The sequence below is a fragment of the Diplotaxodon limnothrissa genome, linkage group LG7 (genome assembly GCF_057381915.1).
Source record: "Diplotaxodon limnothrissa isolate DT_005_m linkage group LG7, D_limnothrissa_male_GT1.1, whole genome shotgun sequence".
Lineage (NCBI taxonomy): Eukaryota > Metazoa > Chordata > Actinopteri > Cichliformes > Cichlidae > Diplotaxodon > Diplotaxodon limnothrissa.
In genome coordinates this window covers 15,212,534-15,227,665 of record NC_140602.1, presented here as the reverse complement: position 1 = coordinate 15,227,665, position 15,132 = coordinate 15,212,534, and the positions used below count along the sequence as shown (strand labels likewise).

Genomic DNA, 15,132 nt, shown 5'->3' with positions numbered 1-15,132 from the left:
GTCTTTGATAATACATGCTTACGTGTGACTGCTTAATGCAAGAAACCCCCCCAAAACTGTTGTGCAATAGTGTGACATGTCATGTATCTTCTGAAATGTACCTGTAAGTAATGCTTGTGTCCCCAAAGGTTTCAGAATGTGTCTGAATCACTATTAGCTCTATTAAGTCATGACATGAGACACTAAATATGTCAGTGTTATCAAAATGCTTTGTTACTACACGTTACTTTCTTTCAATTACAGTAATATCATGAGCTGATATGAGCAGTGAAAAGGTGGCTCATTTATTGCCCCAAAGTTAAACTGTACACTTTCCCTAAGTCTCTGATTTTCAGCTGAAACTATCAAGTTTAACCATCCTGGCCCGTTTACACAGATTCGGACAAGTAGGACAAAGGGCTTCTTTGTCAAGTATTTGGTCAATAAGCATAATTGAGTTGCTTTAACACAGTTTTGTTGTTTAAGATCTATTTAAAAGCTAAACCTTTATTCTGCTTGCAGAACTAATAATATTGATAGTAGTGCTACTAAAAAACTAACGAAGATTTATTTAAACATGCCTATATTAAAAAGGGTGTATTTAAATTTGGTTTTTCTCAACATTTTTCATGTAGACAGCCTGACTTCCTTAGCGATTGCCACGTGATATCTGTTTAAAATTGTTTTCTACACAAATTCAACAGTACTCTAATTTGAAATGTTTAACAGTATTGTTGATACATGATGACTTATAAAATGTGTTTGTTTTTATTTCTTGCAGATCATTTGAAGCATGACGGTGTAAACGGGATACATGTTACCCGAACAACACAAACCCAGTGTTGACTTGTGCATTAAAGTCTCCAGACTACTGCAGTGTTGCGTCAACTTCAAGGTTCTTAATCATCTCTCTGAGGAGCTCAGATGGAGGCCTGTGGCTGGATTGTCATCCATTAAAAGGACTGTAAAGGCAATTTGTCTTGAAGAAAACCAGTGTACAGCAGCTGATGTTACTGACCGCAACTTTCACGAGATTATTCTTATTCTGCATTGAGAATCCACCACTTGCTTGCTGTAGAAACTCCATATATACGAGCCTGTGTTTTGTATTGAAAGACTAAAGATAATTTATACTGATACTGTAAATGGGGTGTTGACTGTGTTATGCCTTAATGTATACTGTTTTACACAAAAAGCGCTGTGATGATTGTTGCTTTACTACAGGCAGAATCCAATTGTGTATTTTGTAACTCAGATGCAAAAATGTTTTGCTTTATAACATTTTATATCATTAAATACAAAAGAGAAAACATCTGTCATTGTGATTGTCTATTAATTTAACATGTGAGCATTTTTGAATTTGCAAAGCCACGGATAGGAGTAGAAGCAATCTCGATTCAGTGGCAAAAAAGCCACACGTCTTTTGTCTTCAAGTTTGATTTTCAAGAAAAATACATTTTAAAACAAAAGGTTTTAAAGCAGTAGCTTAATCACAAAGATATTGTAAATATTACACATTTGCAGTTTACATTTTGTGTGCATAAAACAAAATAGGATTTGTACTACCAATATAAGAAGAGCTGTTGATTTAAAACATTCCTTAATGAATTCCTCTGTGTCACGGCATGAATTGGAGATGGTTATTAATACCTTTATTTCATCACGCCTGGATTACTGTAATTCATTGTTTTCTTCCCTTAACAAAACTTCTTTGACAGAGCTGCAGGTTGTTCAGGACACTTCCACGAGGTTTCAGACTAATTCTTCACATGTCACACAGTTGCTGACTCAGTTGCACTGGCTCCCCATTAACTTATAAGTCCACTTTCAGATTCTGATTTCTACTTTTAGAGGTCTGCATGAAGCAGCAACATCATACATCAGTGAACTTTTACATCCCCAGCATGCCCCTGAAGTCATGTGATAAGGGGCAGCTGCAATAAGGTAACCTTGTGTTTCTAGCATTTTGTTGCAAAACATGTTTTTTTAAAAAAAAACAAAAAAAAAACATGTAAGTTGTAAAATGTATGTATATATTCATTTAATAAAATTGTGTATTGTAGAATGTTGGTGGACAGTTAGATTTAGAAAAACCTCAACCTCAATTTTACCTGACAGTAAAAAAATGGTTTAGAACTTATGAGCTGCGAATATTTAAGGCTCCCATTTGTCATCAGATGAGTGTGATTGTTCGTGCTGTGAGAAGGCTTGACATGTGAGTAACTGTCATAGCCAGAGCTAAATGGGCAAATAAATGCCTCTTGCTTCCAACATACCTTGTCTTGGTCTTCCTCGCTGTAAATTCAGCCGCAAAAGGTTGCAGTGCTATAAAAATAACATTTTACTTAGTTACTAATGACTTTATTTATGACATTTAGACTTATGGTAAGGTCACAAAAGAATGCAAACGCAATCAAAAGAACTGCAGGCCTCATTTGGCTCAGTTAATATCAAAGTTCTTGATCCAACAATAAGAAAGAGACTGGGCAAAAATAGCATCCAGGGGAGTTCAAGGAGAAAACTACTGCTAACCAAAAACAACACAAAGGCCTCCCTCACATTTCCCAAAAAACATCTTGATGAACCCCAAGACTTTTGGGAAATATTCTACAGTGATAAGAAAAAAGTTTAACTTTTTGGAGGCTTTTTGTCCCGTTATATTTGTCATAAAACTAACACAACATTTCACAAAAAGAACATCATTCCAACAGCAAATGTGGTGGTGGTAAAGTGATGGTCCGAGGCTGCTTTGCTGCTTCAGGAAGACTTGCTGAAATTAAACCATGAATTCTGCTCTCTGCCAGAAAATCCTGAAGAAAAACATCCAGCCATCAGTTCATGTCCTGAAGCTCAAGTACACCTGGAGTGGATGAGTAGCTGTCCAAAGTTAAATTCGATTGAGATGCTTTGGCATGACCTTAATCAGACTATCCATACTTGAAAACCATCCTGTGTGGCTGAATTAAAACAAATTCACAAAGAGGAGTGGGCCAAAATGCCTTCACAGCGCTATGACAAAGTAAACACCAGTTATTACAAATACTTGCTTGTATTGTCTTTGTCTTTGTCTGAATCAATGACTGTTTTTCTACAGTCATTGGTCTGAATAATAGAAGTCTGAAAAATATGCACAAAAAAAAAGAAAAAGAAAAAGGAAACTGTGAAGGGGTCAAATACTGTAAATTTTATTTGTAATAAAAAGTTATTTTAAAGCTTTAGGTAATACATTTACCGGTACTAGGTTGTGACAAAGTAATTCAACGCACCTTTTACAAACCCTTTGTTAATAAACAACTAATATTATGTAGGTGTTTATTCATTTCTATTTTACCAGGCATTCAAAATCTAGAGATTCATAATCTCTATTGCCAGAGCTTCTCGGGCCCAGATGGCGCCTGTATATTAGGTGTCATACATCTAAACAGCAATACTAAAATAAAAAGTTGACAATAAACCATTTTGGTTGTTCTCTCTGTTACAGTATTCACATACATCCCTTTTTAGCCAGTTTTCTTCCTGTACAGGAAGTTAAAGTGCAAGGCAGGTAAAAGTCGGTGTGTGCATCACATGACCAAGGGCCAGCCAATCGGCAGGAGAGCTTCAGGTTTTTCCAGGTGCAGTTAGTGAACCGCAAGGCTGTCGTTTGCATATCCGCCTCGACTCTGTTTGTAACCATATAATAAGCCAGGAAAGTTGTGGTTTAGTGATGTAGTTAAACAGAAAACTCTGCACTCGGTTCAGTGTTCACCTGAGGACGGAGGAAGAGGGAAACAGCTGCCCGCTCATGGCTGTGATTTTAGTGGCTTTCACTTTGATGTGCTCCGGGTTATGGGACAGAGGTTTACTCGCAGTCGGTAAGGGTGTTATTTACTTATCACTTTTTAAGGGCAGGTTTAGAGTTTGCTTGGAGCACCTGCTTAACAGCTCCACAGCTGGGAGCTGTGGCTGTATTCAATGTATTCATTGTGGATGCGTTTTTATTATAAACTATTTATCGCGGTCATAGATGCTGATGAGTATGCTAAACAACCAGGTCAATGCACATGTGGTCATTGCGTGCACGCATGTCAGTGTCACGCAGTCACATGCTGTTGCCCGGCAACAAGACCAGAAACGGACTTTAGACCCGGACGGGTTGAAAGAAAAACAGAGAAGAAAAGGAGGAAAAGTCAAAAGGAGGAGCGAATATTTGTTGGTTTTTCCTTAACGTCACAATGTGCGCATGCGCTGACCAACTTGACCGACAGGTTAGGATTTAATAGAGCAGCAGCTGACATTAGTTTATCCGATGTGTTTAATTTGGTAAGGCTCATTTGTTTACACTGGTGTTTTTCTTGATTATTATTATTATTATTGTTTGAATCTATTATAATCTAAGTCAGGGAAACACTCCTTTGCTCATCGTCTTCATGGGTGAAAGTGTAAACAACTTCACCTTCATACATCATTAACCTCTTACTCCAGGCCCTAAAAACTACACAGTGTCGTGTCGCTCCACAGAGTCTGTGCAAGCTGCTTGTATGCACAGACTGTATGCAAAATGTTTCTTTAAAAGGAAGTAAAGCCAATTTCGGGGGATTTTGGCCTGCATCCATTTGATCATACCGCATGCATCAGGGGTAGATTTGTGCTAATACTGTAGCCTTATTACATTGTGGTTTGTTTATGGGCCAAAATAACATAAATCCCATTCATACTAGATTGTTGGGCATCTGATTCAGTTTTTAGTGATGCAACAGTGCGTGGTGTCATGTTACCTTACATAACATGATACCTGATCAGGAAAAAACAGGGGATAAAGGAGGAAAAAAACAGTATTGAACATCCTGATCATGTTTTGTATGCTTTGTGGTCTCATTTCAGGAAGTTGCTCTCAAGTCACTGCTATGTCCAGTGTAGAACAAATGGTTCCTCAAAAATCCTCAATTCCCTCGGCTATTTGATCACTTAACCCTGACAGGATCATTTAGATTAATTTTTCCATGATTGCTAGTTTTTAAACACTTCTCCTTGTTAATCCTATTAATTTATTTTATTTATATTTTTTATTTAAATTCATTGTTTGTTGATCTGTGTCTTCTACTGGAACAATGTTTGTGAGTAGTGTTTAAAGAGTGTAGGCTGTGTGAATTTGACTGTTAAATAGGTTGTCTGGGTAAGATGCAAACTAACTGCCCTTTTGGGGATTCATAAAATTAATTGAATCTAGATGTAAATATAAATATTAAGTCTTTCAATACTTTGAGGTGTAGCCTACAGATTTTATCTTAGGGATATAAATGCACTGACACGGACTGAATACTCTGTCCTAAGTAAACCTCTGTATTTCTTCTCTACGAAGGTCAAACTTGCGTGGATGAGAGTAGATTTAAAGAACAGGCGGCATTTGTCGGGCATCCATATCAACTACAGTGCCCTCTGAAGATTGTTCAGAGCACATCTCAAACACAGCTGACCTGGCAAAAGGACTGCGTGCAGCTCCCTACAAATGAGAGCAAAATCTACCTGGACTTTAATAGCCTAAATTTGGAAGACCAAGGAAATTACACCTGTATGCAACAGAGCAACAGCACGGTCACATTTACTGTGCGTCTCCTAGTTAAAGGTAAAGTAATGTTTCAGTGTGCTAGAGTAATTAAGTTATTTCGAAATCAATGAGCTGCTGTAGAGTTTGTGTGTGGATTTGAAGGGGTTAATTGAATGGATATACCTACAAACAGGTATTTTGTTTCAGCATGCCTTCTAGTAACAGGCTCAGGTGCTACCTGGCATGAAGGCCCCTATTGTCTGGAGATCTTGCAGTGAACATGGATAACAGCTGTGTGTCTTTACACAGAGTCTCAGTGCTCCAAGGCTCCAGAATTTAAACCTAACGGGGGCTCGACAACACTCTGGGAAAATGTGGGATCCACTGTGAAACTGAACTGCACTGCTCTCCTCTTCTGGGACCCAGCAGAGAAGCAATGTGACACCACGTTGCAGTGGAGTAAAGATGGTCATCCCCTCAATAACCACACACTTTCCTCGCTGAACACATCATCATGGTGATTTGAAGCCGTTGAATATTAGCTTGGCGAAAGTTAATAATGTACCTGTGTTTAGACCTGTGCTTAATCTTCTGTCTAACTATATCAGGTCCCCCGGTGCCAACCAGCTGATGGTAAATAGCTTCCTAGTGATCACCCTCAGAGAGCTGGAAGATTTTGGGCTGTACAGCTGCACAGTGAGGAACATTTCTGCTGACTTCAGTCTGAAGAATCTAGGTAAAAATAAAAAAACAAACAAGTTTCTCAAATAGGAGTTGAGGCTATTCAGGATACATAATGGGTCTATTTTCCATATTTAAACATATTCTTTAAATACTAACTATTTAACGGAGAAATTCCATCTACTCAGCTAAGGGTGTTTTCTTTTAAATGGGGTTCTTTGAAATTTTGATCCACAGTCAGTGGGTTACTTCCAGTGGATGGCATTAGGCTTTGCATGTACTGCTCTGGACACAGTCGGCAGCTAAAAGAAGTTAGTTTAAGCGTACACTATATTTTCAGCCCTTTCCCTGCAAACTTAAATATTAAAGACTAACTAAAGTGCTTACACAGGACCATCAAACTCAACAAACACAGGAATCTGACTTGATATGCTTGTGTAGCTCTGTCTTGATTGAATAATTTTTGATAATGAGTTAGTTCAGGTCCAGACTGATGCTTTAAAGCACTATAGTCACATATTATGTGAGCAGTAACTACTTTTTTTTACATGGTAAGAATAAAATAAAAAAATGGGGCAGGGATAGCTCAGTAGGTAGAGTGGTGCCCCCATGATTAGTAGGTCGGGGGTTCAAATCCACTGAAAGGCTACGCTAAGGTACCCCTGAGCAAGGTATCATCCTTACACACTGCTCCCCGGGTGCCTAATGGCTGCCCATTGCTTCACTGGGTGAATGGATTAAATGCAGAGAGGAATTTCCCCACGGGGATCAATAAAGTATACATTATTGTTATTTTAAAAAAAAAAACAAAGACTGGGAAAGAAACTATTTCTGTGCAGTTGTAGTCAGACATTCACATATACTCTATAAATATAATGGTAATTTTGTGCTTTTAATTCTTTGAGCTGTTCTTTTTCCGGGGTGGAATAATTATATAGCATACATCTTTAATCATTTAAATTGAAAAAACTGTGCTTTTTTTTTTATCTTGGATTTTCCTCCAAAAGTTTACTTGCTGTCTATGCTGTATATTAAAAATTGTGCCACAATATATGTTGTATAATATAAAATCTTTTAATTGGAGTATTACCTTTATATTCTCCATTGATTTCCATTGATTTTCCTTTTGCTTCTGGTATCTATGTCCAGGCAGCCCCAGTCACACAGGTGCCGTGATTGCAGCTGTCATCCTCCTCCTGTTCCTGGCTTTAGCTGCTGTCATTTACTCGAGGTGCCACCTGAACATCAAACTCTGGTACAAGAACTCGTATGGAGACTATGAACTCAATGGTGAGACCTCTCTTGAATTTAAATTAAGTTGCCGCACTGATATTTTTGTATTAACAACACCTGGATGTTTGTGTCTGAACCTTTTCAGATGGGAAATTATATGATGCCTATATCTCATATGTGAATAATGACTATGACAGGAAGTTTGTCAACTTCGTACTCAAACCTCACCTGGAAAATATAAATGGGTACAAAGTGCACCTCAATGACAACGATATACTACCTGGTGCAGGTATGATTATATTCCCACACTGCAGCGCTACTATTGCTTCTGTGTTGCTTCCCTCATTCATGCCTGCTTCATGATCAGCATATATAATTTTAAGTAACCCACTGAAATGAACAATCATGAAAAACATCATTTTTATAGGACACTCTGAATCAGTAATTTTCAGAACCACATCAGAGCAATAACTTCTTCACGAGTTTATCAGTCTCTCACATCGTTGTGCAAGAATTTCGTCTCACTCTTTGTTGCTTTAGTTCATTGAAGTTTGTGAGTATTCGTCTATGCACAGCTGGGGCATTGTAGCACCTTTATTCTTTTCTTTTTCAAGCTTTCTCTTGTATATTTACCGCTGTGCCTGTTGCATGACCCAATTTCATACCAGGCTTTAGCTTTCAGACAGATTGCCCCATATGTGACTAGATATGGTTAAAGTGCTGAAAGCCAGCACTCTGTATAAACCATAGAAAATCAGTTGTCCCAGTCAGAAAAAGACCAAAAATATAGGTCTCACTCTCTGTCAGATTGCCTGTCACACCTGTAGACAGAGTGAGAGTTAATGTATAACAGCTGTCTTTGACTGTCTGAGTTCACATCTTTCAGGAATGTGTGAAATTGAAGAAGTCAAATTCATCTTTAACCTCCTAGGACCCGGTGTCCACATATGTGGACATCACGTTTTGGGTTGTCTAGACCAAAATACAAAATTTTGCTCTACAAGGGCCTGATATCCACTTACGAGGACATTATACTGCCACTGTTCTATTGAAATTTTAAACAAATATCCTCATATGTGCATCTCATTTTTGTCAGGAACAAAAATCAGGTAAAACAAAAAAAATCTGGCAATTCTTTGTTTTTACACTCATCAGGTCCCAATATGCCCAAATATCAAAGAGAAATAAAAAATGCATGCCATGGAAGAGTTCGGGTCTTAGGAGGTTAACTACACTCAGGCCATACAGTGTTACAATAGTTAGAAATGTTAGAAATGAAACAGAAAAGGTTTATGAGTTCAAATCCACTGGTCAGCTCTCTGTGCTAGCCTTGCCAGCCTCTTAGTCACTAAACTCCAGCACCATTGGTCAACTCAGAGACCACAAGGTGCCCAGGTTCTGTAGCTGCAAAACAAGCGCAAATCACAGCCCGTCACCACCGTGCTTCACAGTTGGTATGAGGTGTTTGTGCTAATATGCTATGTTTGGTATTCACTATATTTGGTGCTTTGCGTCATGGCCAAACATTTCCACTTTGGTCTTGGCCGTCACAGATCATTGTTCCAGAAGTCTTGTGGTTTGCTAAGATGCAACTTTTCAAAGATTCCAAACAAGCCACACTTTGTCAGTCTTTTTCTATTTGTACTGTTGTAACTCCATCCATCCATCCATTTTCATCCGCTTTGTCCGGGGCCGGGTCGCGGGGGCAGCAGCCTAAGCAAAGAGGCCCAGACCTCCCTCTCCCCAGCCACCTCCTCCAGCTTATCCGGGGGAATACCAAGGCGTTCCCAGGCAAGCCGAGAGATATAATCTCTCCAGCGTGTCCTGGGTCTGCCCCGGGGCCTCCTCCCGGTGGGACATGCCTGGAACACCTCACCCAGGAGGCGCCCAGGGGGCATCCTTGTCAGATGCCCGAACCACCTCAGCTGGCTCCTTTCGATGTGGAGCAGCAGCTGCTCTACTCTGAGCCCCTCCCGGATGGCCGAACTTCTCACCCTATCTCTAAGGGAGAGGCCAGCCACCCTTCGGAGGAAGCTCATTTCTGCCGCTTGTATCCGCGATCTCGTTCTTTCGGTCACTACCCACAGCTCGTGGCCATAGGTGAGGGTAGGGACGTAGATCGACCGGTAAATTGAGAGCTTCGCTTTTACACTCAGCTCCCTCTTCACCACGACGGACCGGTGCAGCGTCCGCATTACTGCAGCTGCAGCCCCAATCCGTCTGTCGATCTCCGGCTCCCTTCTCCCATCACTCGCGAACAAGACCCCGAGATACTTGAACTCCTCCACTTGGGGCAGGAACTCATCCCCGACCCGGAGTGGGCACTCCACCCTTTTCCGGCTGAGAACCATGGCCTCAGATTTGGAGGTGCTGATCCTCATTCCCGCTGCTTCACACTCGGCTGCGAACCGCTCCAGTGTGAGCTGGAGGCCCTCACCCGATGAAGCCAACAGAACCACATCATCTGCAAAAATCAGAGATGAGATTCTGAGGCCACCAAAGCGAAAGCCCTCCGCCACTTGGCTGCGCCTAGAAATCCTGTCCATAAAAATTATGAACAGAACCGGAGACAAAGGGCAGCCCTGGCGGAGCCCATCACCCACCGGGAACGAGTCCGACTTATTGCCGGCAATGCGAACCAAGCTCTTGCAACGGTTGTATAGGGATCGAATGGCCCGTAGCAATGGGCCAGACACCCCATACTCCCGCAACACCTCCCACAGGACACCCCGAGGGACACGGTCGAATGCCTTCTCCAAGTCCACAAAACACATGTAGACTGGTTGGGCAAACTCCCATGCACCCTCAAGTATCCTGGAGAGGATAAAGAGCTGGTCCAGTGTTCCGCGACCAGGACGAAAACCGCATTGTTCCTCCTGTATCCGAGGTTCGACTAACGGACGAACTCTCCTTTCCAGCACCCTGGCATAGACTTTCCCAGGGAGGCTGAGGAGTGTGATCCCCCTGTAGTTGGAACACACCCTCCGGTCCCCTTTCTTGAAGATGGGGACCACCACCCCGGTCTGCCAGTCCACAGGTACTGCCCCTGATCTCCACGCAACATTGCAGAGGCGTGTCAACCAGGACAGCCCTACAACGTCCAGAGCCTTCAGGAACTCGGGGCGGACCTCATCAACACCAGGGGCTCTGCCACCAAGGAGTTGTTTAACTGCCTCAGTGACCTCGCCCCCGGAAATTGGCGGGTCATTCCCCTCATCCCCAGACTCTGCTTCCTCCTCGGAAGACGTGTCAGTGGGATTAAGGAGGTCCTCGAAGTATTCCTTCCACCGCCTGACAATTTTCTCAGTCGACGTCAGCAGCGCTCCGCCAGCACTATACACAGTGCAGGTAGAGCACCGCTTTCCCCTCCTGAGACGTCTGACGGTTTGCCAGAATCTCTTCGAGGCAGCCCGAAAGTCTTTTTCCATGGCCTCTCCGAACTCCTCCCACACCCGTGTTTTTGCTTCAGCCACTGCCCGAGCCGCATTCCGCTTGGCCTGTCGATACCTGTCGGCTGCCTCCGGAGTCCCACAGGCTAACCAAGCCCGATAGGACTCCTTCTTCAGCCTGGTGGCTCCCTTCACCTCTGGTGTCCACCATTTGGTTCGGGGATTACCACCACGGCAGGCACCAACCACCTTGCGGCCGCAGCTCAATGCAGCAGCTTCGGCAATGGAGACGCTGAACATGGTCCATTCGGACTCAATGTCCCCAGTCTCCCTCGGAATGCTGTTGAAGCTCTGCCGGAGGTGTGCGTTGAAGATCTCGCGGACTGGGGCCTCTGCTAGACGTGCACCAGGTCTGTCCAGCGTCTTCCCCCGCCACCTGATCCAACTCACCACCAGGTGGTGATCAGTTGACAGCTCAGCCCCTCTCTTTACCCGAGTGTCCAGAACATATGGTCGCAGGTCTGCTGATACGATTACAAAATCGATCATCGACCTACGGCCTAGAGCATCCTGGTGCCACGTGCACTTATGGACACTCTTATGTTCGAACAGGGTGTTCGTTATGGCCAAACTGTGATTAGCACAGAAGTCCAATAACAGAGCACCGCTCGGGTTCAGATCAGGGAGGCCGTTCCTCCCAATCACGCCCCTCCAGGTCTCGCTGTCGTTACCCACGTGAGCATTGAAGTCTCCCAGCAGGACAACAGAGTCTCCAGGTGGAGCACCCTCCAGCACCCCCCCCCCCCCCCCCCCAGGGACTCTAAGAAGGCTGGGTACTCTGAACTGCCACTCGGCGCATAAGCGCAGATGACAGTCAGGACCCGTTCCCCGACCCTAAGGCGCAGGGAACAAACCCTCTCGTCCACCGGGAAAAACCCCAACGTACCGGCAGCAAGCCGAGGGGATATTAGAATACCCACCCCAGCCCGCCGCCTCTCACCAGGGGCAACTCCAGACTGAGACAGAGTCCAGCCTCTTCGGGCTGTGCCCGGCCGGGCCCCATGGACTAAGGCCCGGCCACCAGACGCTCGCCCTCGGGCACCCTCCCCGGGCCTGGCTCCAGGGCGGGGCCCCGGTAACCCTATCCCGGGCAGGGTAAACTGTTCCCTCGATGTCCTTTTCATAAGGGTCTTATGAATCGCTCTTTGTCTGGTCCCTCACCCAGGGCCAATTTGCCATGGGAGACCCTACCAGGGGGCAAAAGCCCCCAGACAACATAGCCCCTGGGATCCCTGTGACACACAAACCCCTCCACCACGATAAGGTAGCGATTCAAGGAGGGGCTGTTGTAACTTTAACCTTTAATATGCTGACTGAGGCCTGCAAAGTCTGAGATGCAGCTCTTCTACTTTTATAGAGGTAGCAGCACATGGCTGCTACTTACCCTCCTAATGTTTATGGAAACAGTAAGAGTGTTCTTAATATTCTGCACTGATTCGTGTAAAAAACATTAATTTTTGCCTTTTTAATTGCACCATCTGTTTTCAGATCCTTCTGCAGAGCTCCTAATGAACATGAGTCGCTCTCGGCGCCTCATCGTGCTGCTCTCTTTTGCTTACCTTGAACAGGACTGGTGTTCCAGTAACTTCAGGTAGGACGGAATACACAGAAATATCACTATTTAAACTTTGCTTTATAAATAAAAGTGATATTGAATTTATATAGCAAACAGCCAAGTTATGAAAGTGTGAAAGCAAATGTAATAATTTGTGTATTAGTACATTGTACCACTTGAGGGCAGAATTGCTCCAATATGCAGTGTCCTATGTTTAACTGGAGCTCTGTGTATTTTTTAGACAAGGCCTCCTGCACTTGTTGGAGTTGTGTCAGCAGCCCATCTTCATCTTGTTGGATGCTCAGTATAAGCGCATGAGGCCAGAGTTCAAACAGCAGCTTAGTGAGCACCAGCACTGCCTCACCATACTTACCTGGAGACACAACTCTGTGGTAATACTCCAGCCATATGTTGTTTCCTTGCTAATATGATGGATAGTTTCGACTGACATTATCCGAAGGACACTGTGGGTGTGGTAGATTTGATTGGTTGTCACGATGTTTAGGTTTAAAATGTGGGGAATTTTAATGATTGGTTTGCATTTGTACATGCCATTACATTTTCAACTGTAGCACTGCCCACTTCAAACCAGGGAAAACCAGGAAGAGGAGACAATAACAGAGAGTAACAGTGCAGATAGAAATCTGTCAGTTACAAGTCAGAAGATTTTTGTGTTCTTCTACGTTCTCAAAAGTTTATTGGAAGGTTCAAGGCTAGAATAATAATAGTGATAAAGCTAGTGTTTATTTTACAGGACCCCCCCCCAAGAAGATCTGAATTATCACTAAGTTAGCTTGTAAAAGTGACTGCCACAGTCATGCATTTTCACATATTTTTCTCAGTCTTTCATAAAAGTTGAAACATCTTTGTTTTCACTTTGCTATCATGCATTATTGATATCAAAAATGAGCAGCTTTATCAATTCAAAATGAAATGAAAACTATAGCATTGCATTTTAGAAGGTTCGTTTGACTTTGTAGCAGCTTGCTGGGACGAGTGTTATTTGGTGTCTTTGTGCTTGTGTTTGCACAGACGCCTTCATCTGTCTTCTGGAAAGAGCTAGCTTTAGCAATGCCTCGCAGTGTTGTCTTCCACAAGGAGTCTGCTGGTGACCCTCAGACATTGCTGGAGGATGACAAAGACCCGATGCTGACCCTTCAGCCGGACTACCTGAACTGCCGTTCAGATACGGACCCTGCCGGTGATCTGGGTAAGAGGTGCAGTCTAGGTTTTGTGTGAGAAACACACACAAAAATGTTAAAATTTTAATATCTGGAAAAAATACTGAGGCAAGCATTCACATGTTTAACAAGCACCTGTTAATGACTTTGATCCAGTAATACAAATCATCAACTATTCAGCAGTTCTTGTACTTGTTGTCACAAGAGTGCAACATAAAATGTTCCAGCCTTCATACAAGTCTCAACCTGAAAGACTTAAAAAAAAAAAAAAAAACACGTCAGAGTCGAAACTCTTCATTTCACTTAGTTAGTTCCCAATTTGAATAAACAAATACTGACTAAGCTATAGTTAATACTTAACTTCATAACTAAGGCATTATATCACAATGGTCTTTCACATATTTACTTTTCATTTCACTATTGATGAGAATGCTTTCATTTCGTTCTTAAGAGTTAAAAACTGTTCATTAGTTTGTTTTCTTGCAGGAAGTTAGATGCAAGAATTAAAACTATTTACAAAACGCTGCAGTCAAATGATGGTGGGCTTGGCTTGGCTTAGGTTAGTTTAACTTTGTGATGGCATAAACAACTTGGCTGGGTCTGTCCAAAGGTAAAGAGTAATAAACACACTCGTCCTAGGTCTGGATTTATGAGTTTTCAAAAAGCCGCTACACTTAGCCACAAAGAGCTGAGCATACAATTATTCATGTTGAAGCTTTGGTGCTGGTGAGGTTTTCAAGTGATGGTAACTTTGGACAGAGCCCAGCAGAGAGCACCCATTTTAAGTCTTTATAAAAAATCAAAGCAATAGTTTCCTTTTACTTTGCAGTAAAAATGTAAAAAAAATATTTTATTTGTACACTCATACAGAAAAAATCACCACACAATTTAATCAATACAAACCAAAGAAGGGGAAAGTGACATTTTGCATCGCTCTCCTTCTCTCTGTGTCGCAGGTCTTCGCCTCCCTGTCTACAAAGCTTTGTCCTGCAAAGCTCCAGTTCTCCCCGCTGCAACCAGCTCAGCAGCTGAGCCAAAACCCTCTGACATCGACATCTCGGACCTGGGATCACGCAACTACGCAGCACGCTCAGACTTCTACTGCCTGGTCGCTGAGGACATCTGATTCACACTCCTTTCTAAAACTCGACGCTCTGTAGAGATCGCTGTCGGCACGTCTTTTCTTTGTTTTCTCCATCGTGTAGCCAACTGTTTCCATTCTGTACAATGTGTTATTAAAATCAGTGTGTTGCTTTCTGTTTCTACATGCCATAGATGATTTTTAGCATTTTTACATTTCATACTGATGTGTAACATACTTTGTGAGAAATTGTCTGAAGTATTTCAGGGAAGTAAGTGTAATTAAGAGTGTGTGTACAATAAATATTTTATTAATTGCCAATTTACCCTGTTGATCTTTATTTTAGTCTCCAACAAAAGACAGTGTAATGACGGTGTCTTAAGGATTTTCTTTTTTAATTTATAAGCACTCGATCTTCCTTTTATAGTTGGCAGTAAACAAATAGT

The 15,132-nt window shown here is 42.5% G+C and overlaps 1 protein-coding gene across 1 annotated transcript; it reads left to right on the top strand.

Annotated features, from left to right (window-relative positions):
* Positions 1-3,588: 3,588 nt before the first annotated feature.
* sigirr (single immunoglobulin and toll-interleukin 1 receptor (TIR) domain) lies at positions 3,589-14,999 on the top strand. Its single transcript, XM_085359296.1, has 10 exons — positions 3,589-3,833; positions 5,321-5,584; positions 5,816-6,023; positions 6,115-6,242; positions 7,337-7,477; positions 7,566-7,709; positions 12,358-12,460; positions 12,666-12,816; positions 13,457-13,634; positions 14,562-14,999. The coding sequence occupies exons 1-10, from the start codon at positions 3,764-3,766 to the stop codon at positions 14,729-14,731; spliced, it is 1,557 nt and encodes a 518-aa protein (XP_085215422.1). The 5' UTR covers positions 3,589-3,763; the 3' UTR covers positions 14,732-14,999.
* The last annotated feature ends 133 nt before the right edge of the window (positions 15,000-15,132 follow it).

Bases quoted from the DNA above. Each gene is read 5' to 3' on its own strand.
- sigirr (XM_085359296.1), top strand. From the start codon at position 3,764: ATGGCTGTGATTTTAGTGGCTTTCACTTTGATGTGCTCCGGGTTATGG. The intron at 5,585-5,815 runs GTAAAGTAATGT...GTCTTTACACAG, and splicing joins TGTGCGTCTCCTAGTTAAAG to AGTCTCAGTGCTCCAAGGCT. The intron at 12,817-13,456 runs GTAATACTCCAG...GTGTTTGCACAG, and splicing joins CCTGGAGACACAACTCTGTG to ACGCCTTCATCTGTCTTCTG.